The 19,049-nt window shown below is 43.2% G+C and overlaps 2 protein-coding genes across 6 annotated transcripts in view; one reads left to right on the top strand and one right to left on the bottom strand.

Annotated features, from left to right (window-relative positions):
• The window catches only part of COL4A6 (collagen type IV alpha 6 chain), a 126,974-nt gene extending 122,956 nt beyond the window's left edge, over positions 1 to 4,018 (bottom strand). Inside the window, exons 1-3 of the mRNA XM_040572623.1 lie at positions 3,910 to 4,018; positions 3,647 to 3,799; positions 3,494 to 3,548 (exon numbers count right to left, since the gene is read on the bottom strand). Of these exons, the coding sequence (XP_040428557.1) occupies positions 3,494 to 3,548; positions 3,647 to 3,660 (69 nt within the window). The 5' untranslated portion in view covers positions 3,661 to 3,799; positions 3,910 to 4,018. The remainder of the gene's footprint in view (positions 1 to 3,493; positions 3,549 to 3,646; positions 3,800 to 3,909) is intronic.
• A 154-nt stretch (positions 4,019 to 4,172) lies between these two features.
• Positions 4,173 to 19,049, top strand: part of COL4A5 (collagen type IV alpha 5 chain) — an 82,645-nt gene continuing 67,768 nt past the window's right edge. For all 5 annotated transcript variants that reach the window (XM_040572622.1, XM_040572618.1, XM_040572620.1 and 2 more), the window contains exon 1: positions 4,173 to 4,415. In XM_040572622.1, coding sequence (XP_040428556.1) covers positions 4,323 to 4,415 — 93 coding nt within the window. In that variant the 5' untranslated portion in view covers positions 4,173 to 4,322. The remainder of the gene's footprint in view (positions 4,416 to 19,049) is intronic.

Raw genomic sequence — 19,049 nt, 5'->3', positions numbered from 1 at the left:
GTGGAAAGTGGAATGATGAGAGTGGTAACTCTGTTTTTAAATATCCATAATTAAACAGCTATTCCCCCCCCCCCCCCCCCAAATAGACCTCCAAGACAAAATTTATCTTTGGCATGAGGCCACTGAAAACGAGTTTGGTTCAGTTAAACCCATCCAGTACATATTAAATTAAAAGATATCAAGAAACACTTATACCATAAATAAATGCACAGAAAACCTGGGGTATGTTAAGAGAAGAAAGAAACAAGATCACCTGGACTAGCTTGCCATAAACCAGTGAGCTTCAGTTACTCAAAATAGAGCAGACTGCCCAGAACTGGTTTTATCACGTAGGGTTAGTTTTTCTTTCCTTACTTGTATACCTCCAAATGTGCTAAATGTATTGCTGAAAAAAGACATTAAGCACTTGAAAAGAGAATATCTCTAGTTAATCTGCACATTTATTATCAAGAAGAAAAAAAAAAAAAAAAAGAAAAAGATTTGGAGGAGTAGCAATAGTACACGAAGTCCAGACTCACGAAATAAAAGCCAACTGAGCTCTGTCTGAAAGCTCAACTGCTCCAGAAGAAGCTCTCCAACAATAAGTAGTTACTTAGGACGTCACATCAATACTGGCCCATATTCCAAATGTGCTCAGCTAGCTGAACAGTAAGATAAAGGACATAAACAAGGAGTTATCATCTCACCTGTATACCAGGTATGCTCTCAGGTGGGCACAGAACAATTCCTAGAACTACTGATACCATGAAGCACCTCTGAGAGCCTTGTAAAGAGATGAGAATGTCAAATTTCACTGCAAGAGGCTATCTGTGGTCATTGTAACCATCTTTATCCCATCCTCCACCATGTTTATAGGAGGACATCCCCAAAGCATCACCAAAACACTGATTATCCTCTTTGAAGTCCCTCTTCTAAAAACTGCATTTTGCCCTGAAAAAGCCCCATTAGCAGTCAGTGATTAGCTGAGGTGAACACCTGCCACAAGGATTGTTCCAATGTTTCATCATACTCCCTCCAGCTCTGGACCAATTCTTGCCATTTGCCTCAGAGTGCAATGAAAGTACTGCCTTTCTGGTTTATACTTACGCAATTTCTTGCACTGACACTCCTGATACATGATCAATGTAAAATACTAATAATAAAAGATTGAAAACATGAATGAGGCATAGCTTCTGAGGTGACTTCAACTGACAGCTGTTAAGGGAAATTCTTAGGTCACTCCCAGAAATTAGCCTACAAGAAAGGTAACCCTCTCTTGCAAAGTAACCACACGGATAACAGTCATTTATACTTTCATCATTTGGTTCACGAAAACTTAGATTGCATTATAGGCCTAATTTTGTACTGCCATTCAACACATCATCATTTATACCCAGGAAAAATAAGTACAAGCCGAGAAAATAAATATGATACACTTTTAAATCCCATTCTTAGAAAGGGATGAATAACTTGTAATCGAGACTTCTGAGCCAAAGCTATCTTTGATGCAACTTTATGCAGGATGTTGGCCTGACGTATCAGCCCCTGCCTAGCCACGTTCACAGAAATATTCTGGAAGAGCGCTCAAAAAATCGGTGCAATAGTTGTGAGGTTTGCAACAGATTATTGAAAGTTATTAAAATCAGATTAAATGAAGAGAAGGTGAACAAAGTTACACATCACATCACCTTCAACAAGAAGTGCTTCAACTGTTGACCATCTCTTTGAGTAGCCTTTGGGAAGCTATTATTCTTTATTAACCCAAAGCTTTAACTTCATTCTATTAACATTGTACTTCACAACACCCAGTCACTTCAAATCACACAGCTGAGGACTATTCAGTAACCTTACAGAGATTCTTCTTTTCACAAAAAAGCTCTGCCTACTGCAAAACCAATTTCAATTTAGCATTTTCTCTTAAGGTCTTCATGCTGGAAGGTGTTAGGGTGTGGCTGGTTTTTTGTTGGTGGTGGTGATTTTTCAATTTTTTTAATTCAGTGATACAAGAAAGTCAATTACCCACTGCTCTATCTGAAAAGATGACAAAAACATAGTTGTCTATCTTTCCTGTTGAGCATGTTTGCCAGCTTTTTAATAATGGTAATTAAGGACATTAACCACTTAGACATACAAAGTGCTAAAACTAGATGTTTTAGAGACCTCTTTCTGAAACTTTTTGATACCTGTAGACTGCTCACACAAAAACAAAGATCTTGTTTGTTTTCTAACTATGAAGAGAACTGCCAGGAAGACTTAGAAACGGCATGTAGATATTCATCTTACTCATTTCAATAGAACTTCCATTGACAAAGTCCCTTTGCATGCAACAAAACATATCAAGAAACAAAAGTCTGACTGCTTGAAGGTTGCGCTTTCCAACAGGTATAAAGCAAACCTGGAACAGATAATTAAAAATCTGATGTTGGTTACATCTATCAAGAATAATTTCACTGACATACTGCATGAATTTATAAAAAGAACCGCAAAATATGGCTTGCCATTTTTGTTTCAAAAAGCTTTGAAAATATGTGCTGTGTTTCCACATAGATTCCACGGCATTAAGAACACTCAGAAGAACAGTTGTTGGTTTTGTTGAAGGAAAAAAAAACACATGAAAAGTAACTCCTACAGCTTTGCACGTTGTCTAATCTTTTAATCTTTGGGAAGATTAAAGCCTGTAACTACCACCTGATCAGGACAGTGAAATTCTACCAGTCCAATCGATTATAAAAAGTGAAAGGCAGAAGCGAGTCTTTCATATTTATAAAAAATATAAACTCCTCTGCTATTAAAGCCTTTTCAAGAGACTTCTTGCCAGTTGTACAGGAAGACTCTAAGTCCTTAAAAGTTTAATCAAAAGAGTAGCAAAAGCACTAGGAAAACATTGGCTAAGAAATCAAGAGCTCATGTTTTAAACTGTTTTTGTTAGAAGCCTGTTAGAAGAAGAATTTAAATAAACATTCGCAAAACATATTATACCGACCACTTACATTAATTCATTGTAGGTTATGCATGATGAAATCGGGACTACAAAGACTAAAGGACATTGTGCAGCCTTCATTTCCATAACAATACAACACGGAGATTGTTTTGAGCTGGCTGTACACCACTTGCACACTTGATTCATGCTACAGGTTCTCCATAGGACTCTTTCAGTCGCTGCAGCCGAGTGGGCTAACAACTTAAACACCCCAGTTACAGAAAATTATGAGACCAAAAAAATGAAAGCGGTGAATGTGTAAGAAGCCACGATCCCTCGTTAAGCTGTTTAAACGTTAATTAACCCTTCATTTCCCCCCTCAGCTCGGAGGGGTCGGGGAGCAGTCCCTGGGGGCAGGGACCCGGAGGCTTGCAGCAGTCGGCCCTGAGGAGACGGGGGCGGTATAGGGGCTAGGAAAGGGGGCAGAAAGCGCCTGTACTTGTTGTCCACCACCCCAAAAAAGCTACATGAGGAGAAGCCCGAGGGGGACGGGGGCAGAGAGCACAGCTACCAGCTCTGGCGCCACTCACTTACCCCGCTCGCCGGCTCCATGCCCAGGCAGACAAGCAGCAGCAGCACCCACAGCAGCCTGAGGAGAGGCGAGAGGACAGACAGGGTCACGGCGGGGCTGGGGAAGGAAGGGAAAGGGGAAGGGGAGCGAAGGGGCCACCGCGCCCCAGCACTCACCCAGCGCAGCCCATGCCGCCGGAGGAAGGGGAGGACGCCCGGCGCGGCTCAGGGAACGGTGGGTCTCCCCCTCCCAGCCGCCTCTCGGTCACCTCCTCATCCCCGCAGTGCGCGAACAGCGCAGTTTGCGCGGCCACGGCTAGAACGTCGCACCTGAGGTGAGGGGAGCGGAGCCCGCACAATCACCCCCACACAGCCCCGCCGCCCGCCCACTCCTGAGGTGCGGACCCGGCACCGCCAGCGGCCCCCCTCCGCCGTCGAACCTCTCACACCCCGCTGCCTCCGCCACGGAAAATAGTTCGGGGTTCGACGGCCGCCAGACGAAGCAGCGGGGAGAGGCAAAAGGCTCCCACCCTCCGTTCCGCCAAAACCCCGACGCCCGAAGCGTGAAGGGCGGGCGGGGAGCAGCGGGCGGGGAGCCACGGCCCCCTCTACTCAGCGCGGAGCGGCCCCTTCCCCACAGACGCGCTGGGGGCCGCCTGTGGTGCGGATGAATCTCGCGGGGCGGACAAGTAGTCCCGGGAGGACTTGAGCCGGGAGGAGCGGGCGAACGCGGCAGAGGGGCGGGTGGTGGTGGGGTGCTCGGGGGGTGCTGCTCGGAGCGAGACGTGCAACCCCCGCTGGGCTATGCCCGCGCCTCACGCCTGCTCCAGGACCTCCTGAGGCGGCTGTGAGGATGGAGCTGCGGTGGCGAAGCTGCAGCCCAGCCGCTGGGTGCTTGGTGGTGCTGCTCTTGGGGTGCTGGCGGCTGGACGAGGCGGCGGCGGCGGTGAGTGTGGGGTTTCCCCTGGGTTCTCCTCAGGCGCTGGGGGGGGAGCTTTGGGGTCCCCCTGAAGGTTCCCTGCTGCGGGAAGCTGATTGGAACCCGGCTCGGAGAGGGGCTGAGGTACTGGGGGAGCCGTGTGCGGGAGGCAGGGGGACAAAGGAGGCCGGACGCCCCCCTCCGGCAGGGCTGGGGGCGCCCCGAAGGCCCGGGGGTGCTTCTCAGGTGGTGCTGGGCGCCCTTGGTAGGGGAGAGGAGGAAGAGGAGTAGGAGGAGGAGGGGGCTGTGCTGCCTCTGGGGTGCCCACCCTGCCTCCCCTCAGACCTGGGGGCAGGAGGCACCGGCTGCTTGGTCAAGTGCTTCACAGGGACCTGCTGCTACCGAGGGTTGGGGCAAGGAACGGGCTCCTGCTTCAGTGTGTGTCAGCTCCTATCTGCTTTTTATAATCCACTGCTCGGGGCAATAACTCTTCTGAAGCTTATGTGGAAGAGAAAATGAGTTCAGGTTTCTGATGTTTCAGATTGTTCCTCAGTTGAAAAGCGGTCCTAACAAGAGGTGTAAAGCACCTCTCTGCTGTGGCCCTACTACATGCGCGGTTTTGTAGATAGAGCTGACAAAATCCTACTTGTCTGGAGCTCCTTTGAAGTGCATTCCTTTACAGTGAGACTTTGTAGACCTTTCGTTTGCCCTTCCAAAAAGTAAAGGTTGGCTGTAATGCTCTCTTCTACTCTTCCACCCCTCCTTCTTCGCAGGAGTGTACCCAAACGTAGGTGATACTAGTGTGTTATCAGTGCTTATGGCTTTTGAGAGCTGCTTGTCTTCGTGTTGCCTGCGGTGCTACTTCTGATGCTGTGTGAAGTGCCACCAGGCCCCAGACTATTTCCCATAAAGTTCCCCCACTCTTTACCCCTTAAAGGAGGGGCTGGGTCAGTTCCACCTGCAGGATTTCACTGTTTAGGAGGTGGGGATTGAAGAGGGGTGGGTTTGTGTGCATAAATATGGCCTCTTCCCCCTCCTTTAGGAAAGCCCTGAAGCAGAGATGTGTGTGTGTGAGTGGTGGGAGTCTGTGGGGTCCTGGAAGGGGATGCTGCTGGGCTGACCCTGTAGGCAGCCCTGTGCCTCGAGAGAAAAGAAAGGAGAAAGCAAAATGGTGGAGTTCATGGATCTCAATGCCACCTTGTGCTACAGGCTTTCTTTTAGGATGAGTCTCCTGGGGTTTTACTGCCCTACGGTGAGATGAGATTAACTCAAGACCTGAGGGCTAGTGGGGATGGGAGAAAGAGACAGGCAGCTCTGTTCCCAACCTACACAAATCCTGCTGACTCTTTGGTTTCTTAGTACTTTGGTGTTCTGATGTCCTTGAATCTCCCATGATGGTAACAATGCTAAATTATGCTGACCCGTATCAATTTGGATCAGTGTTTTACTCTTTTGATGGTCAGAAGAGGTAGAACTAACGCTATAGCAGTATGCATAATACACAGTCTCTTTGTGAATATTGTTTTGGGGCCTTATGTTGGGTTTCCCTACCCCAACAGGATAATCCTGGTGGGATGATTTGAAGTCATTCTGGTGTCCTGACTAAAATATCTGAGCTTATTCAACCTCATCATACACATTCTAAATGTAAAAATCATGTTGTCTTTGCTCTGGATTGTAGGACTATCTATGCTAAGTGATAAGTACAAGGTGACAGAGCATTGCTATTATCTGTCCATGGAGACAATGACTTAATAAAACCCCCAGAAGCTCATACTCAGTATGGATGAATTTAATTGTTCCAGTTTTATTACTGGATTTCCATTGCCCTTAAGCCATAAACTCAGCTTGGTGAGTAGGATATGGGTCATGCAGTGCACTTGTACAGACTGAGCAGTGATGTAGGGTGAAGCATGTAAGCGCTGGCTAGCAGTGTAAAAGTAGCTGGGAGTCAGACCAGTGTTACTTCAGAGTGGGAGGAGGAAAGGGGTAGGATATGGTGCCAGCGGTGCGTGGAGTACAGGAAAGGTACTTATGCTGTCATCAGAGTATGTGAGTGCTTATATATGCAAAGGGGCAATATTGTTGCCTAAATGACTTGGTGTTTCTTATATAATTCCACATACATGTATATAAGTCAACTAGCTTCTATTATAAGCAAAGTGCTTTTCCCTCTCCTGGCAGGCTTACCCTTCTCTATAGAGAAGTGATCTTAAGTTACAATTGTGGAAGTTCTTTAGTTAAAGAATGGAGATGAGCTAGATTATTGAGATGAACTAGATTATTGATTTGTGTTAATCTATGAAACTCCGTTGAAGTTAGTGACTGCTTATTAGCTTTTATGTGTGTGGGGGGGTGGAACCTTTATGGTTAAGGCCTAGATGTTTAGTGTGTGTAAATGGGCTTTGTCTGCCCTGAAGTTGTCCAAAATTTTTGTGATGTCTTGTTTTCTTTGCCTGCGTTTTTTATTCCAGTTTGACATGAGTATATGCATATATCTCATGTAGTTAATTACACTGTACTTAATTAATATTCTTGATGTGTAAATGATGGTCATCTGCTTTAGACCCAAATATTTTTTCATGGGATTGGCTACCATTATCTTGCATTTCGTAACTGCCTGGCTCGCTAGTTATGAAAGCTAGGTCTTGAAAAGCAGTATGGAATGGATGCTCGCCTGCGGAATTCAAACAATACTTCATCCTGAAATTCTGAGGATGTGCACAAGACTGTTGCATAACATCAAGGCTCAAGCCCTCGCACTTGCAACTTGTCACTTGTCGTGTGTTTTGCTGTTGACCTTTCATGGCTTGTGAAGATGCACAGTAACAGTTGTATCTCAGGATGTGCTCTGGTGTATACTGAAATGCAAACAAATCCAAGGCATTCTGCATGAAACGTAACAATACTCCTTTGGACTGTAACATCTAGTCTTTTGTAGCCATGCATAAAAAATAGTTATGGATCTTATTCAGTTTTCCTACATGATGGAAATAGACTGATAATTCAGCAGAAACTCCTAGCATGCGCCTGGTGCCTCTGCTTAGGCACTTTCTGGTGTTTTCCTCATTATGATGGATTCATCTACTCACTGTAAGCAATTATCTAAGCTATGTACCCTTTTTTTTAAAGAAGGGGAAACTTTCCTAGGATGAAGTGTTACTTGGTTTATTTAACAGTTACGTAAATTTACAGTGATCTTTCTACACTGAATAAGCAGTAGTGCTTACCATAATGCAGTTAGCTGCTCTTAGTTTTACTGGAACACACAGGGACTTATCAGTCTTACAAAACAACTGAAATTGGAAAGAACACCCTGGCAAAATTACCAGGCGTATTGTCTCTCTGGGACAAAGTGCGGCGAGGAAGCCGTTCTGCAGGCCGTGAGGATGTATGGTGCACTTTGACCCTCCCTTCGCTTAAACGAAAACTCTCCCCTAATGGCATCAACTGTGTAAACTCTCCCCTGCGTATCACCATTTAACAAGATATCTAGATAATGCTTGCACGTTCGAGGAATAGCGTTACGCAAGCGTGCCCAGGCAGCCTCCGCCAATAATAATACCAGACAAATTGCTGGGAATGAAAGCGCTTTTTGCCTGACTGTTGCATCAGGCCATCTGGACTTGAACTCATGGGGGTGCTTTTAAGCTGGTGCTCTACCCAGTTTTTGGCTATCTGATGTCAATTTCAGGCTTCTCTGCTAAGAGCAGGTGTCTTACAGCACAGAACATGTAAAAATTTGTTCAAGAGGTGTACTTCTAGTATGGTTTTAAGCATCCTTTACCTTCCTGTGGGAGGTTAACAATGCAATTAAACAGTATGAAGTGTCGCTGATGCAGTGCAGTTTTCTGAAAAGGAAACCTGCTGAAAGCCCTGGTTATGTAATTGCAGATGGGTGGTGTGCAGAGGAAAAGCTTCAGTGTATCAAGGACTTATCAACAGCATGAATGCAGCTGAGCTGAAGTAAGGTCCTCTTTAAAAAAACAAACAAACTCCAATACTTGTAAACTAATTGTAAAATAACTTTTGTTTTAAGCCTTTCTCACAGAGTTTATATCTTTCTTGGAGAATTTGTGAAGGAGATAGTCCTAAATTTAGGATACTGCATGTGGGGGATATGTTCTTAATTTTAGGGTGAAGAGCTATTCCACAGTCACACAATTTCAAAATTATATTGCGAATTAACCATTTTAGCATTGACTTGGTGATAATTTAGTTCCTCTAAAAGTCTGATTCTTAAACTGTACTATGGACATCTTTAGTATTCTTGAAAAAGACACTTGTATTTTTTCTTTTGTTTATGAAACCGTGTCTCTGTTCCCATGCTCCAAGGGGAATCTGGGGTAAATACCAACCTGAGGCCCCTTCCAACCTGAATCATCCCAGGAGTCTAAATGTAACTATCTGAGAGTAAAGCTGTGCTCTGAAGTGTGCTTTAAGACTACTTGTGCATCCTGTAGTCAAGAATTAACTGTAATTGTATGCAATTGTAAGTAGGAGGTCTCATGTTTACTTCCAGTGAAGATAGCTGCTGCTGTGTTTTGGTTGCAACTCCTTAAAAAGCCATCTCAGGCTGTCAGCATGGCAGCATTGAAAACTGTAATTTGTATTCTGTTTTCAAACTTCGAAGTACGAGTTTCCTTATGTGGAGGGTGTCTTGCACAGTGTATGTGTATATATGTCACTTTGCTATAATGTAACAGGAGGGAAAAAATGTAGAGGTAATATTGATATTTTTTTTTTAACCTGAAGCCTGTTTTAGGAGTCAGGAAGAAAGGGACTCTAAAGCTATGGATTTGAGCTGACTTTAACGATACCCTTCAAGGCTCAGTTATTGCAGCTCCAGCTTCTGTGGTTGGATTTCTCTTCTTGTCCCCTTCTTCCATTTAGGGGAGAAAGAAAAATAGTTTAGTCTCATCAGTATTTTGTTTCTTTTACCTAATCTCTCTAAGGAGAATTAAAATGACAGAGCTGAATTTCAATGTTCCCTCCCCTGGCACTGTAAAAGACATCTACGTACAACACTTAGACTAGCACTTAGACAGCTCTTTGACTACAAAATGATTTTTTCTTTGAGGCATATGGTTAGACCTGCAGAACTCCTCTCCTGTGGTCAAACGTGGCCCCCTGTATGCTAGATAAGCTTTGCTACTGCAGCTCTGTTGGAAACCCTACTTTCCGTTGTCTTAGCTTTCCTTGAGATAAGTAAAGCTCAGCCAAAAACAGCCTAGTAAGTCCTTTTTTTGCCATTGTCTGCCTTTGTTAAGGCTTTGTGCTGAAATGCCCTAAACATCTGTTAGGGCTCTGTGCTGAAATGTCTTGAACATGTTGGAAAAAACCTGTTTATTCCAGTACTGACCTTAGCTGTTATCACTGTGAATCTTGCTTTTAAAATGCCCCATTAATTTACAGGAAGATTACTTACGCTGTATTGCTTTCTGGGGAATTAAGATGCTTTGTGAAACTAGACTTGGACAATCCTTTCTTAAAGCTGAGGTGTATGTACATGGTAGTATACCAAATGAATCTACAAGAAACAATAAGCAAGAAAATCCTTAGGTTTTTTCCAAATGCTTCACTGATACCAAATGAAGCTTTCATCTCTTTACGTCTTTTACTAACTCTTGCTCTTTCTACCTCTTTCGTGTTGTATTTGGAGACGTAGTTACAGTAGGTACAATCACCTTACCGGCTCTGGTGTCAACTGGCAGGCTGACAGGTCCTTGGGGGGCTCTTGCCTTGGGTTAAGGGACGATGGTTCTGGTTGCGCACTGGGCAAGTAGCGGGGCTGTGGTGGAAAGGCTTCGTGTAGGTGCTCGGGGCTGTAGGGCAGCTCGTGGGAAAGGTGAAACCGGACAGGTATCTCAGCCCAGAGTGCTCTCAGGGCTGCTGAGTCCCTCCAAATCTATACCATATTTTTAGTACTCCTACACAGAAAATTGAACAGAACTACACAGACCTTCCTTTCTAGCTTAATTTTCAGTTGGTCAAACTGGCTTCTTGCACGGTTACTGCACTAGACAAGTATACAAGAACCTTCATTTGCAAGCATTAAATTGGGCTTTATGTAGCAACTGGAGTGATAGTGAAGCAACATGCCAACATTTGTACTGAGAAAAAGGCAATGAGGCTTGAAGAAAAACCCCAGTGTTTCTGACTGACTCCTGTTTCTACCTACTCTTTCAGGTACTTGAAGCACCTTAGAGCATTGGCAGCATTGAGTGGAAGGAAGGAATTTTGTAGATGATATCAGAGGTGTTGTGTTGTACACTTCATAACCTGCATTCACCATGTACTGTCTGTAACTGGTAGTTATGACTGGGAAGTCAAAGCCTTCTCTTCATCTTGTAGCACTGTCTCAGAAATTAGACTTATATGTAAGCACGTGCACTGGTAATATGCATTGGTGTGTTGTATTTTAATATACTGAAGTGCAATTTGCAGTGTTCCTCAAACAGAAGGAAATAAGATAAGTTTCCCTTACAACTCAGAACTTGAGGGAAAAAAATCACTTAGCACTTGATAAGTGATCGTTTTTGAGTGAAATTAATGTTTCAGCTCCTTGATACAGTGTCTGGAATAACCATTTGTCTATGCTTCTTTCACTATTGTACTTCTGAAGTTGGAAGGTCATCCTTTTCTGTGCTGTTACTCTGCTTGGTTAAAAGTCTCAAACTCACATGTGGGAAGGGTAAGTGGTTTTGTTAGCCTATTGTGCCTGAGGCTAGCAATTCTTTCCCCCACCTCCTGATGCCATCTTCTCTATGCTGTTCTTACTCCAGGAGATTATTCTTCTTCTGTGCCTTAACCTTGAAGAATGTCACTTTTGCTTCTTAATTTGCATGCTAGTATAAAATGTGATGCGAATGTGTTCTCTTGGAATACAGGAATCCTTAAAAGGAGACCAGTGCCAGATGGATTTCTTCATCCAGCCATGGACTTCTGGGTCGTACTGTTTTAATAGCTACCTGTTGCTAAAACAAATTAACTTTATATTAAACACTTTCTGGCACTATTTCTCGTCTCCATGTGTGGGAAAGCTCTGAGTTCATACCCAAGTAATGTACAGTCGCTTCACCTCTATTCTAAATACTGTTTTCCTGGCAGACACATACATTTCCCTATGTTTTCTAATCAAACTAGGCAACTCAAGAGTGATGATTTTTGATAATTCATACTGGGCTTCATTATTTCTCCAGTACTCTGGATGTACTGTAAACTTTTTGACACTTTTTTCAGAATAGCTTTATTGCTCTTCCCTTCTGGCCCTTAATCTCTCCCAAACTCCCACACTTTGGATGGAAAAAATAACAAGCATTTGTTATTACATAAATCTGTCAAACTTAAGCAAGTTGAACTTGCATTTGATTTTTTTAGCTTCACCTGTCTAGCAAAGAAGGCTAACATTCTGTCATTAAGGAATGAATATGACAGTTTGTGAATAAGACTGTATAGTATCAGTATGTGTTTACTAAACACAGTATCGATTCTTCAGAAGCAAGCCTCTCTATTTATGCACTGAAATCCTGCAGGTGTCCTATAGAGGAGAATAAAATGAGCACCCTGGGCAAAGAACTTTGCCCTTTATACACCATGAATTCAAGTAGCAGTTACTGGAAACCACAAATAGTTTTCATTTCTTTAGGTGAAGCTAACGTGACCTGCAGGCAAGGCTAGATGGGCCTTCATCCCCCGGAACGCACAATTTCCTATAAATTGCCCCTGCAAAATGATACTTGGGTGAAGGAGCTTATGTTCTCAGTTTAAAAACCTTTAAAAAGGGTTCATTTTAATGGAGCAGTGATTTTTGTGGTTCAGTTTATTCTGAACCAACATGTTACACAGAATGACAGCAGAAGCTGTCCTTTCTGAAAGACTAAATGACTCGCAGCTGTCATTCGGATATGAAGTGACTCAGAAAATTTTCTGAATTAGTCTAAGAAAAACTCTCATCTATTGAACCTTAAAAGACAAAGGTACTCGGAAGGAAAAGGAGGCTTTTTCACCAGTCTGAAGAAGGTGACTTGTGTTTGACTACTCATCTCTTCATCCAGTCACTGTATTCACACACAACAGAACCTTAAGGTTTCTGCAAAGCCATTCCTTAACTTTTTTTATTCTTTGAGTTATACTGAAACACAGTATGGAGGAAAAAATGGAGAGATGATGAAATGGATGAGAAAAGTTTCAATTCTTGTGTTTTTGTATTCTAAGTGAACATAGAAAATAAATTCCTTAACTTCAGGTTTGAATGAGGAGAGGCTTGTTGACAGGTCTAGTCATGCTCAGAACATGTCTATTTTTGGAACACCAGTGTACTGTACCTACGAGTGAGAGTAATCAGACAGGTACTGTTTCTGTTCAGTTGACAAATTATTAATTGACAGGCTAAGCAAATGTGCTTAACATCAATAAGACACCTAATGGCTGTGGATGTATTGTCCAAAGCTTCACTTAAGATTTTCAGTGACTTTTGCATCTTGATGGCAAAAAGGCATGTGTTAACAGACTTGGTATTTGAAACTGCAAGGAGGCCCTTAAGCTCTTTGATTCAGAAGTGTACCAGAGGCCACTTCTGAAGTTTTCAGATGAAATGAACCAAATGCTATATTATTGCCAGTTAAGAGGCTCAGATGACAAGACAAATACAGAAGGGGGAGGCTTCAAGTACAAAGACTAATTTCTGAAAGCTAATCGTTACAAACAGATAATGAAGTCTGGGGGGGAAAATCCCCAGTCACAGTATTTTGTTATACTTGAGTCGCAGCTATGTAACAGCAACATGAACATCACTTTTCATTGATCACTAAACATGCTGCATAAGAAGCTTTAATTACTTGTCTCAAAACGCTGGTGCTTCCTCCTGGGAGGAGAAAACTCCCATCCAGACCCGTATGTGAAGTCAAAAGGCTGTCATCTTTGGACAAACTTCCCTAGCTTTTTGGCTCTCTTCAGATGGAGCCTTTAGTTTGTTTCATACTGTGGTGACTGGTAGCGATCGAATGTCTGAGGTATCTGAGGTAGCTGATGTATGTGAATGTGAGTTGCAGTTGTAGCTTGGAAGCTTTTAGTCCCAATTCTGTGCTTCGCTTGGCTCTGCAGAGCTAGGGACCTCCACTACCTTTACTATCTCTGGTCTTGACAGGAGAGTATAAGCACACGAAATGCTGTGGGATTTAACTCTTGGAATACTTTAATGTAGAGAAGAAAATAAAATTAAAAAGCTAAAATGCCAAGCTTGTCTTTTATTCTAGAATCAAAGAAAAACTCAGACTGGAAGTATAATCCTGCTGCTCTGGAGGCTAGGAGAGATGACCTCTTGCTCAAAGCAGGGGGCTGTCTTCAAAGTTCTCCACTTATTCTTCTTGTAGCTGCGAACTAAAAGGATATTGTAAAAGTATCTTCCATTCCAAACCTTGCTTACTGGAGGAATACAGTTAAAACTTTCTGGCAACACTCAGTACTTAGTGCTTGCAATTAACCTACCAGTCACTGCAGGATGCAGAACATAGATCACAAACTTGCAGCAGGTTATTTTCTTGGAGTGCATCCAGCTCCAAATAGCACTTGTGGGAGTTGGTGCACTCCCTAAAACAGGGTGCCTCGGGGAACACTTTCCCTTCGAGAAAGTGACTGGCTGGGTTGGAATGTGTGCAGATGCCAGGGGCGGCTGCTCATTCCTCCCCGAATTCAGGCTGAGCTGCATCTTGAGGTTTAGTAAGGCTTGAGTTGAGGGCTGCTACTTGTGAATGGACATCCTCAGTTCAGTTACTGTTGGGACAATGTGGGTTCTCTCCTTGTCTACCCTCACTTTTGAAAAACCGACAGTGCTTTAATGCAGTATTGCACAGAAGACAGCCTGACATCCTCAGGCTGGGTCGGAGGATTGTCTTTACCGGGTACTCTGAGTTGGGTATTGTTAACCTGCCTCCCAGCAACCTCCAGAGCAACTGGGAATAAAACCAACTGATGAGAAAGCAATAATAATGTAATTGCCGAAGCAAGGAGGAGCTTAACTTTACTACTGAAGACTTCTTTTCCCCAAATAAGTAGTACTAAACTATTTATACAGTATCTGCTGAAAGTAACACTTTACTCCTAAGTTTTCATGGGTGGTATCCCTCGAAGTATTTCAAAAAAGGAATTTTTGAGTAATACATTTTAATTTGTCTTTATTAAAACTGTCTGGTTCATTCTGTATACACTCATCATACTTCTACTAAAATCTTTTTGATTGAATCTCTTTGGATGAATGTCATTGTTACAAAATGATCTTTTTCACTGGTGGCAGTGGGAGGTAGGGGAAGAGTAGAGACAGTACAGAAGAAAATATTATGAAGGCTTAAACATCAGCAAGTGTTTGAAATAAAAATCTAAGGTGCATTTCCCTCCTTCTGCCTTCCCTCCCACCCCCCTTCCAGCACTGATCAGATTTCTTTTGCCTTTTTTACTACAGATACCATGTTAATACTTCGAAAAACTTGTTGGTTTTCAAGGCCTTTTGTAAAGATCTTATCTGTGGTCCTTTTAGCTCGCTTTTTGGCATGGGTTCAATTTTTCTTAAAGTAGCAAGCCTTTGACAAGTGCAATTGAATTCCTAGGGCGTGCTTTCTGTTCAGGGATGATCAGCGCAAACCAAATGTAGCAACTCTTGTGATAATGTAATGTGTAGCCTCTAGATGTAGCTTCCCACGTGTAAGGGAACGAAATCCACTTCTAATCAAGTCTGAGTATCTGATTCCAAGATCGTGTGTCCTAGATAGACTGTCTATTAGCACTAGCCTGCAGCTGTCTCTTCTAGCACTTTAAAGGCAATAAAATACAGTCAGCCCCACTTTTCCTTTGTCCCCACTAAATGCTCTGGGAGAACACTGTTATTGTGGCCCTCTGTATCCCTGTAAGCTCGCTCTTTCACAGCAAGGTACAGTTTGATCATCTTCCCTGGGCTTCAAGTGACAGATGCTCTAAGGAGACCCCAAGCTCTCATTAGCAGGTAGCTAAACGCTGGGGGCTAGAGTATCCTACTATTCATCTGCTGAAGGTAAGCATGCAAGTTCCTGAACAGGCATCTGATGCCCACCAAATATCTCCAATTTTTATCAGCTGTAGGGATGTCTGAAGCCTTGTGGATAGAAGAAAAGGGCCTCCCAACTCACCAGCTCCTGATGCTCTTTTCTGTTTGGAAGTGACTTGGAGAGGGTTAGGACAATTGCTTTGTATTCATTGCTTCCTTGTCTAAATTGGCCTTCTCTACAGTCACATACGTTTTCCAATTTGATTACTTGAGACTGGAGAGTAGTTTCTATCTGTATTTAGCAATACAAAAAAAGCACTGACCACACTTACGTTTAGGTATTAAAATGCACACACTGGGTATGCTGATGCTACAGGCATAAACAAATGATGAAACAGCTCTAACTAGAAGAACCTTGGAGCTATGATACTTGGTCCAAGAACTGAAAGAATGGCAAAAAAAAATTCCCCAGACATCTACCAAGCTTCAAGTGAGTTAGGTCTTGTTCTGACAGTGAAGAGGGTGTGTACTACTTCAGATAACATCTCAACACAATATTGCTGTGCACAGCCTCTATTCTTTTCAACACGTATACTTGCTTAATCTTTGGTATTAATTTAGTGCTTTCTGTAGTTTCAAAATAGACCACAGAGAGGTTGTTAGATTCATCTGAACTGCTGTTCTATTTTTTCTTTCTCGGAGGAAGAAGTGGAGTTCTGTTCACAGGTGGTCTGCTTCATGTGCACACCACATGAAGGTGCAGTTGTAAGTGTCAAATGAGTGGCTTCCACTAAGGGACTGAAGCTTCCTCTGTTGTCCATACAACATGCAAAGGTGAGGAGTAGGACATGTTCTGGGGAGTTAGTCTAGAGCCTGTGTCTTTATTCCATTTCCTTACCCAGGAAAGGATTAGAGACATGCTGCCGGAGCGAGAGGCATTATGACTGTAATACTTGGCTCGCAGGCAGGTGAGGCTTACAGCCTGGCTGACAGTTAGCCTGAGGTTTGTGTTACATTTGGACATGGTTATAGAAAGTGGAAACATCTGACACCTGTCACTTGGGAAAGGTCCTAAATCACTAGTAAATCTTAACCTGTAATGGGTGCCATATGGCACTCTTTATTTGCATCTGGAAAAAATCAGGAAGCCTCTAGAGGCTAGTGATTAGAGACATGTATGTAAAATTCAAATAAAACTGAGAGTTCCTGGAAAGCAAAGTGACTTACTGTACGCTGCTGCTGTCTGAACGTCAGGTGTCTTGGTGCTAGAGCTAGTTGCAGAAACATGTAACTGGACAGGCAAAGATGAAGGCATGCTTAAATGAAACTGTTCCCCTACACTGCAATGTACGTGTTTAAGGAGTTTGGTTATGGTCTGTATATAAGCCAGAGGGTGGTTTGATGTGAGTTTTTAATGTTCACATCAATATGTGGTACAATAACTAAGCCAACAGAAATGCGGTACTGACTTCATCTCTTGCGTACTGTGGGTATTTCCCCTCATAGTGCATGTTCACACTCAGACTTTCCCTGTATATAAAGGTGCAACCTCAGTGCAAGTTTTTATTTCTTGAAGTCTTAGCTGTGGAGCTGTCATCAAGGAGTTATTTCCAGTGTATTCATGGAAAAAACATTTCCTCATATGTATGGTATAGAGTAAAAACAAAGGAAATGCATTTAAAGCAGCTGTTAGGATCTTTTGGGTTGGTTCCAATGTCTTTTAAATTGCTTCCAGGAAAGAATAGAATCAGAGTTGAGCATTTAGAACTGAAATCAAAAGTAGTCAAGTGTGGGCTGCCTACAGAGGTGGTATGTCATCTGCCCCTACCCAAAATCTCCTATTGCAAAACTGAAAGCTGAAGAGTTGCTTTGTTTAAGGTGTTTCTCTACCGAACCTATCTGTTCAGAGGTTTGTGCAGGTACTGCAGTGTCTGCTGAGCAAGGAAATGGGTACGGCATCTGTGGCTCATGTACTTGAAGGCAAAGTGGGCAGAAAAGACCCTCTGGTGGTTTGTGTTCTGTCTTAATTTCTCTTGCTTACACTCTTTTTACCAGCTGTGTACTTGTCAAATCTAAACAGTGGCAGCATAAAGGTGGTACTTAACCTGAGCTGCCACTTAAGGACACTTTCACAAATTCTTACAGCAGAGTGTTGAGGGGTTTGGAGAGATGAGTTCTTTACGATAGAAGTACTTGGCTTTTCAGGTGTCTTCAATCTCACCTTTGAAATGTTTGTGAAATGGGCAGTGAAGCTTGCTATGATTATTTTACTTTCTGTGTATGCCACCCGGTGAACATACTACACTGAAGCCCGCTTGTTCTGTAAGTCTTACAGGCCACAGAAATATGAGTTCTGAGAAGCAGTGGGAACTGTCCGGATCCTTCTCTTTGCCTACAGTTGAGTGCAAGTCTGGCAGCACTCATTAAAGCAGGGTGGCAACTATCACTTTCTTTTAGGTTCTTTTAGAAAATGAGAATGAGCTACTGTGAGTTGTGAGGGCTGGCTGTTCAAACTCAGCTTGAAGGTTTTCTGCATGTCCTGGGGAGTTCTCGGCTTTCCTCCTCTTACAGCTAAGTACAGAGAAAGGGAGCAAGGTCTGGGAGCTGACAGCGTGCCCAGCTCACTTTCTGTCCTTGTCTTGGTTCAGGAACCAAACACGGGTTTACAGACTGCGATGCCCCCTGCTCCTGGGGGATAACCTCTGTGTACATTTGCCCATTGCTTTCACATTTTTTTGTTTAAAAAAGGGAGGTGGAAAGCCCTAAGTTCTGGGAGGGTAAGGATTGTTTCTGTGTAAGCTTCCTCCTGCTGACTTGTATCCTTCTGCAGCTTGCTAGAGAGGAATTCTTCCCCTGTTTGTCTGATTATAGCTCTGCTCAGCAGTTCAGGCATTGGGACAGCCTGCTCCTACTCAGCGTATTTGCTGATTGAGTCTCCCATGCAGCAGCAGCTGCTGCTGTGTGGCAGGTCACTTGACCAGCCCAAATCTGCAGGTGAGTGCTTCTCTAGATCTCTTCTCTGAGCTGTCCTTAGGAGCTTCCAGGAAAGGGAGGACAGAGCATTCCCTGGGGTGCTTGCAGGGAAGTCTCCTTTACATGGAAAAAGTCTTCATGGGCAAATAATTACAGTTTGGGGATGGATGAAAGTTACACAAGCTTTGGGCTTGAATTCAGTAAAAAGACTGAGTCTGTAAGTTGGTGGTGGCTTTTTGTGGTGGCAATCCTTACATATTGCTACTGCTTTAAAAGCAGCAAAGACAATATAAGTGTTCAGGTGTCTAAATACCAAACCTAATTACCTCTTAAGAGGAGAAAAGAGGGTTGTATATCAGTTCGACACCTCAATCTGTTTAACCTGCCTCTGTCATGTTTTCATTCTCAGTGGCCAGAGCTATGGCTACTACAGCTAAGAACTTTGTCTGCAAGTTAGAACAGATACTGTATTGTGCAGACTTCAAAGAAAGATGGTGCCTCAAGGTGTAATGGGTTAAGTTATGCTTCAGAAGTTCCCTCAATTTAAGTAAAAAGCTGGTCAAGAACTTCTGTAAACATGTGTTTTGACTTGCATTTTAGATCAGGATGCTTATTCTCTTACTATCATTAGGAAGGTAAAATGAGGAAAACGATTACTTAACGGTATGTAA

Source organism: Cygnus olor, chromosome 13 (genome assembly GCF_009769625.2).
Source record: "Cygnus olor isolate bCygOlo1 chromosome 13, bCygOlo1.pri.v2, whole genome shotgun sequence".
Taxonomy (NCBI): Eukaryota; Metazoa; Chordata; class Aves; order Anseriformes; family Anatidae; genus Cygnus; species Cygnus olor.
The sequence above is the reverse complement of the archived record's forward strand: the minus strand, read 5'-3'. Positions and strand labels throughout refer to the sequence as shown.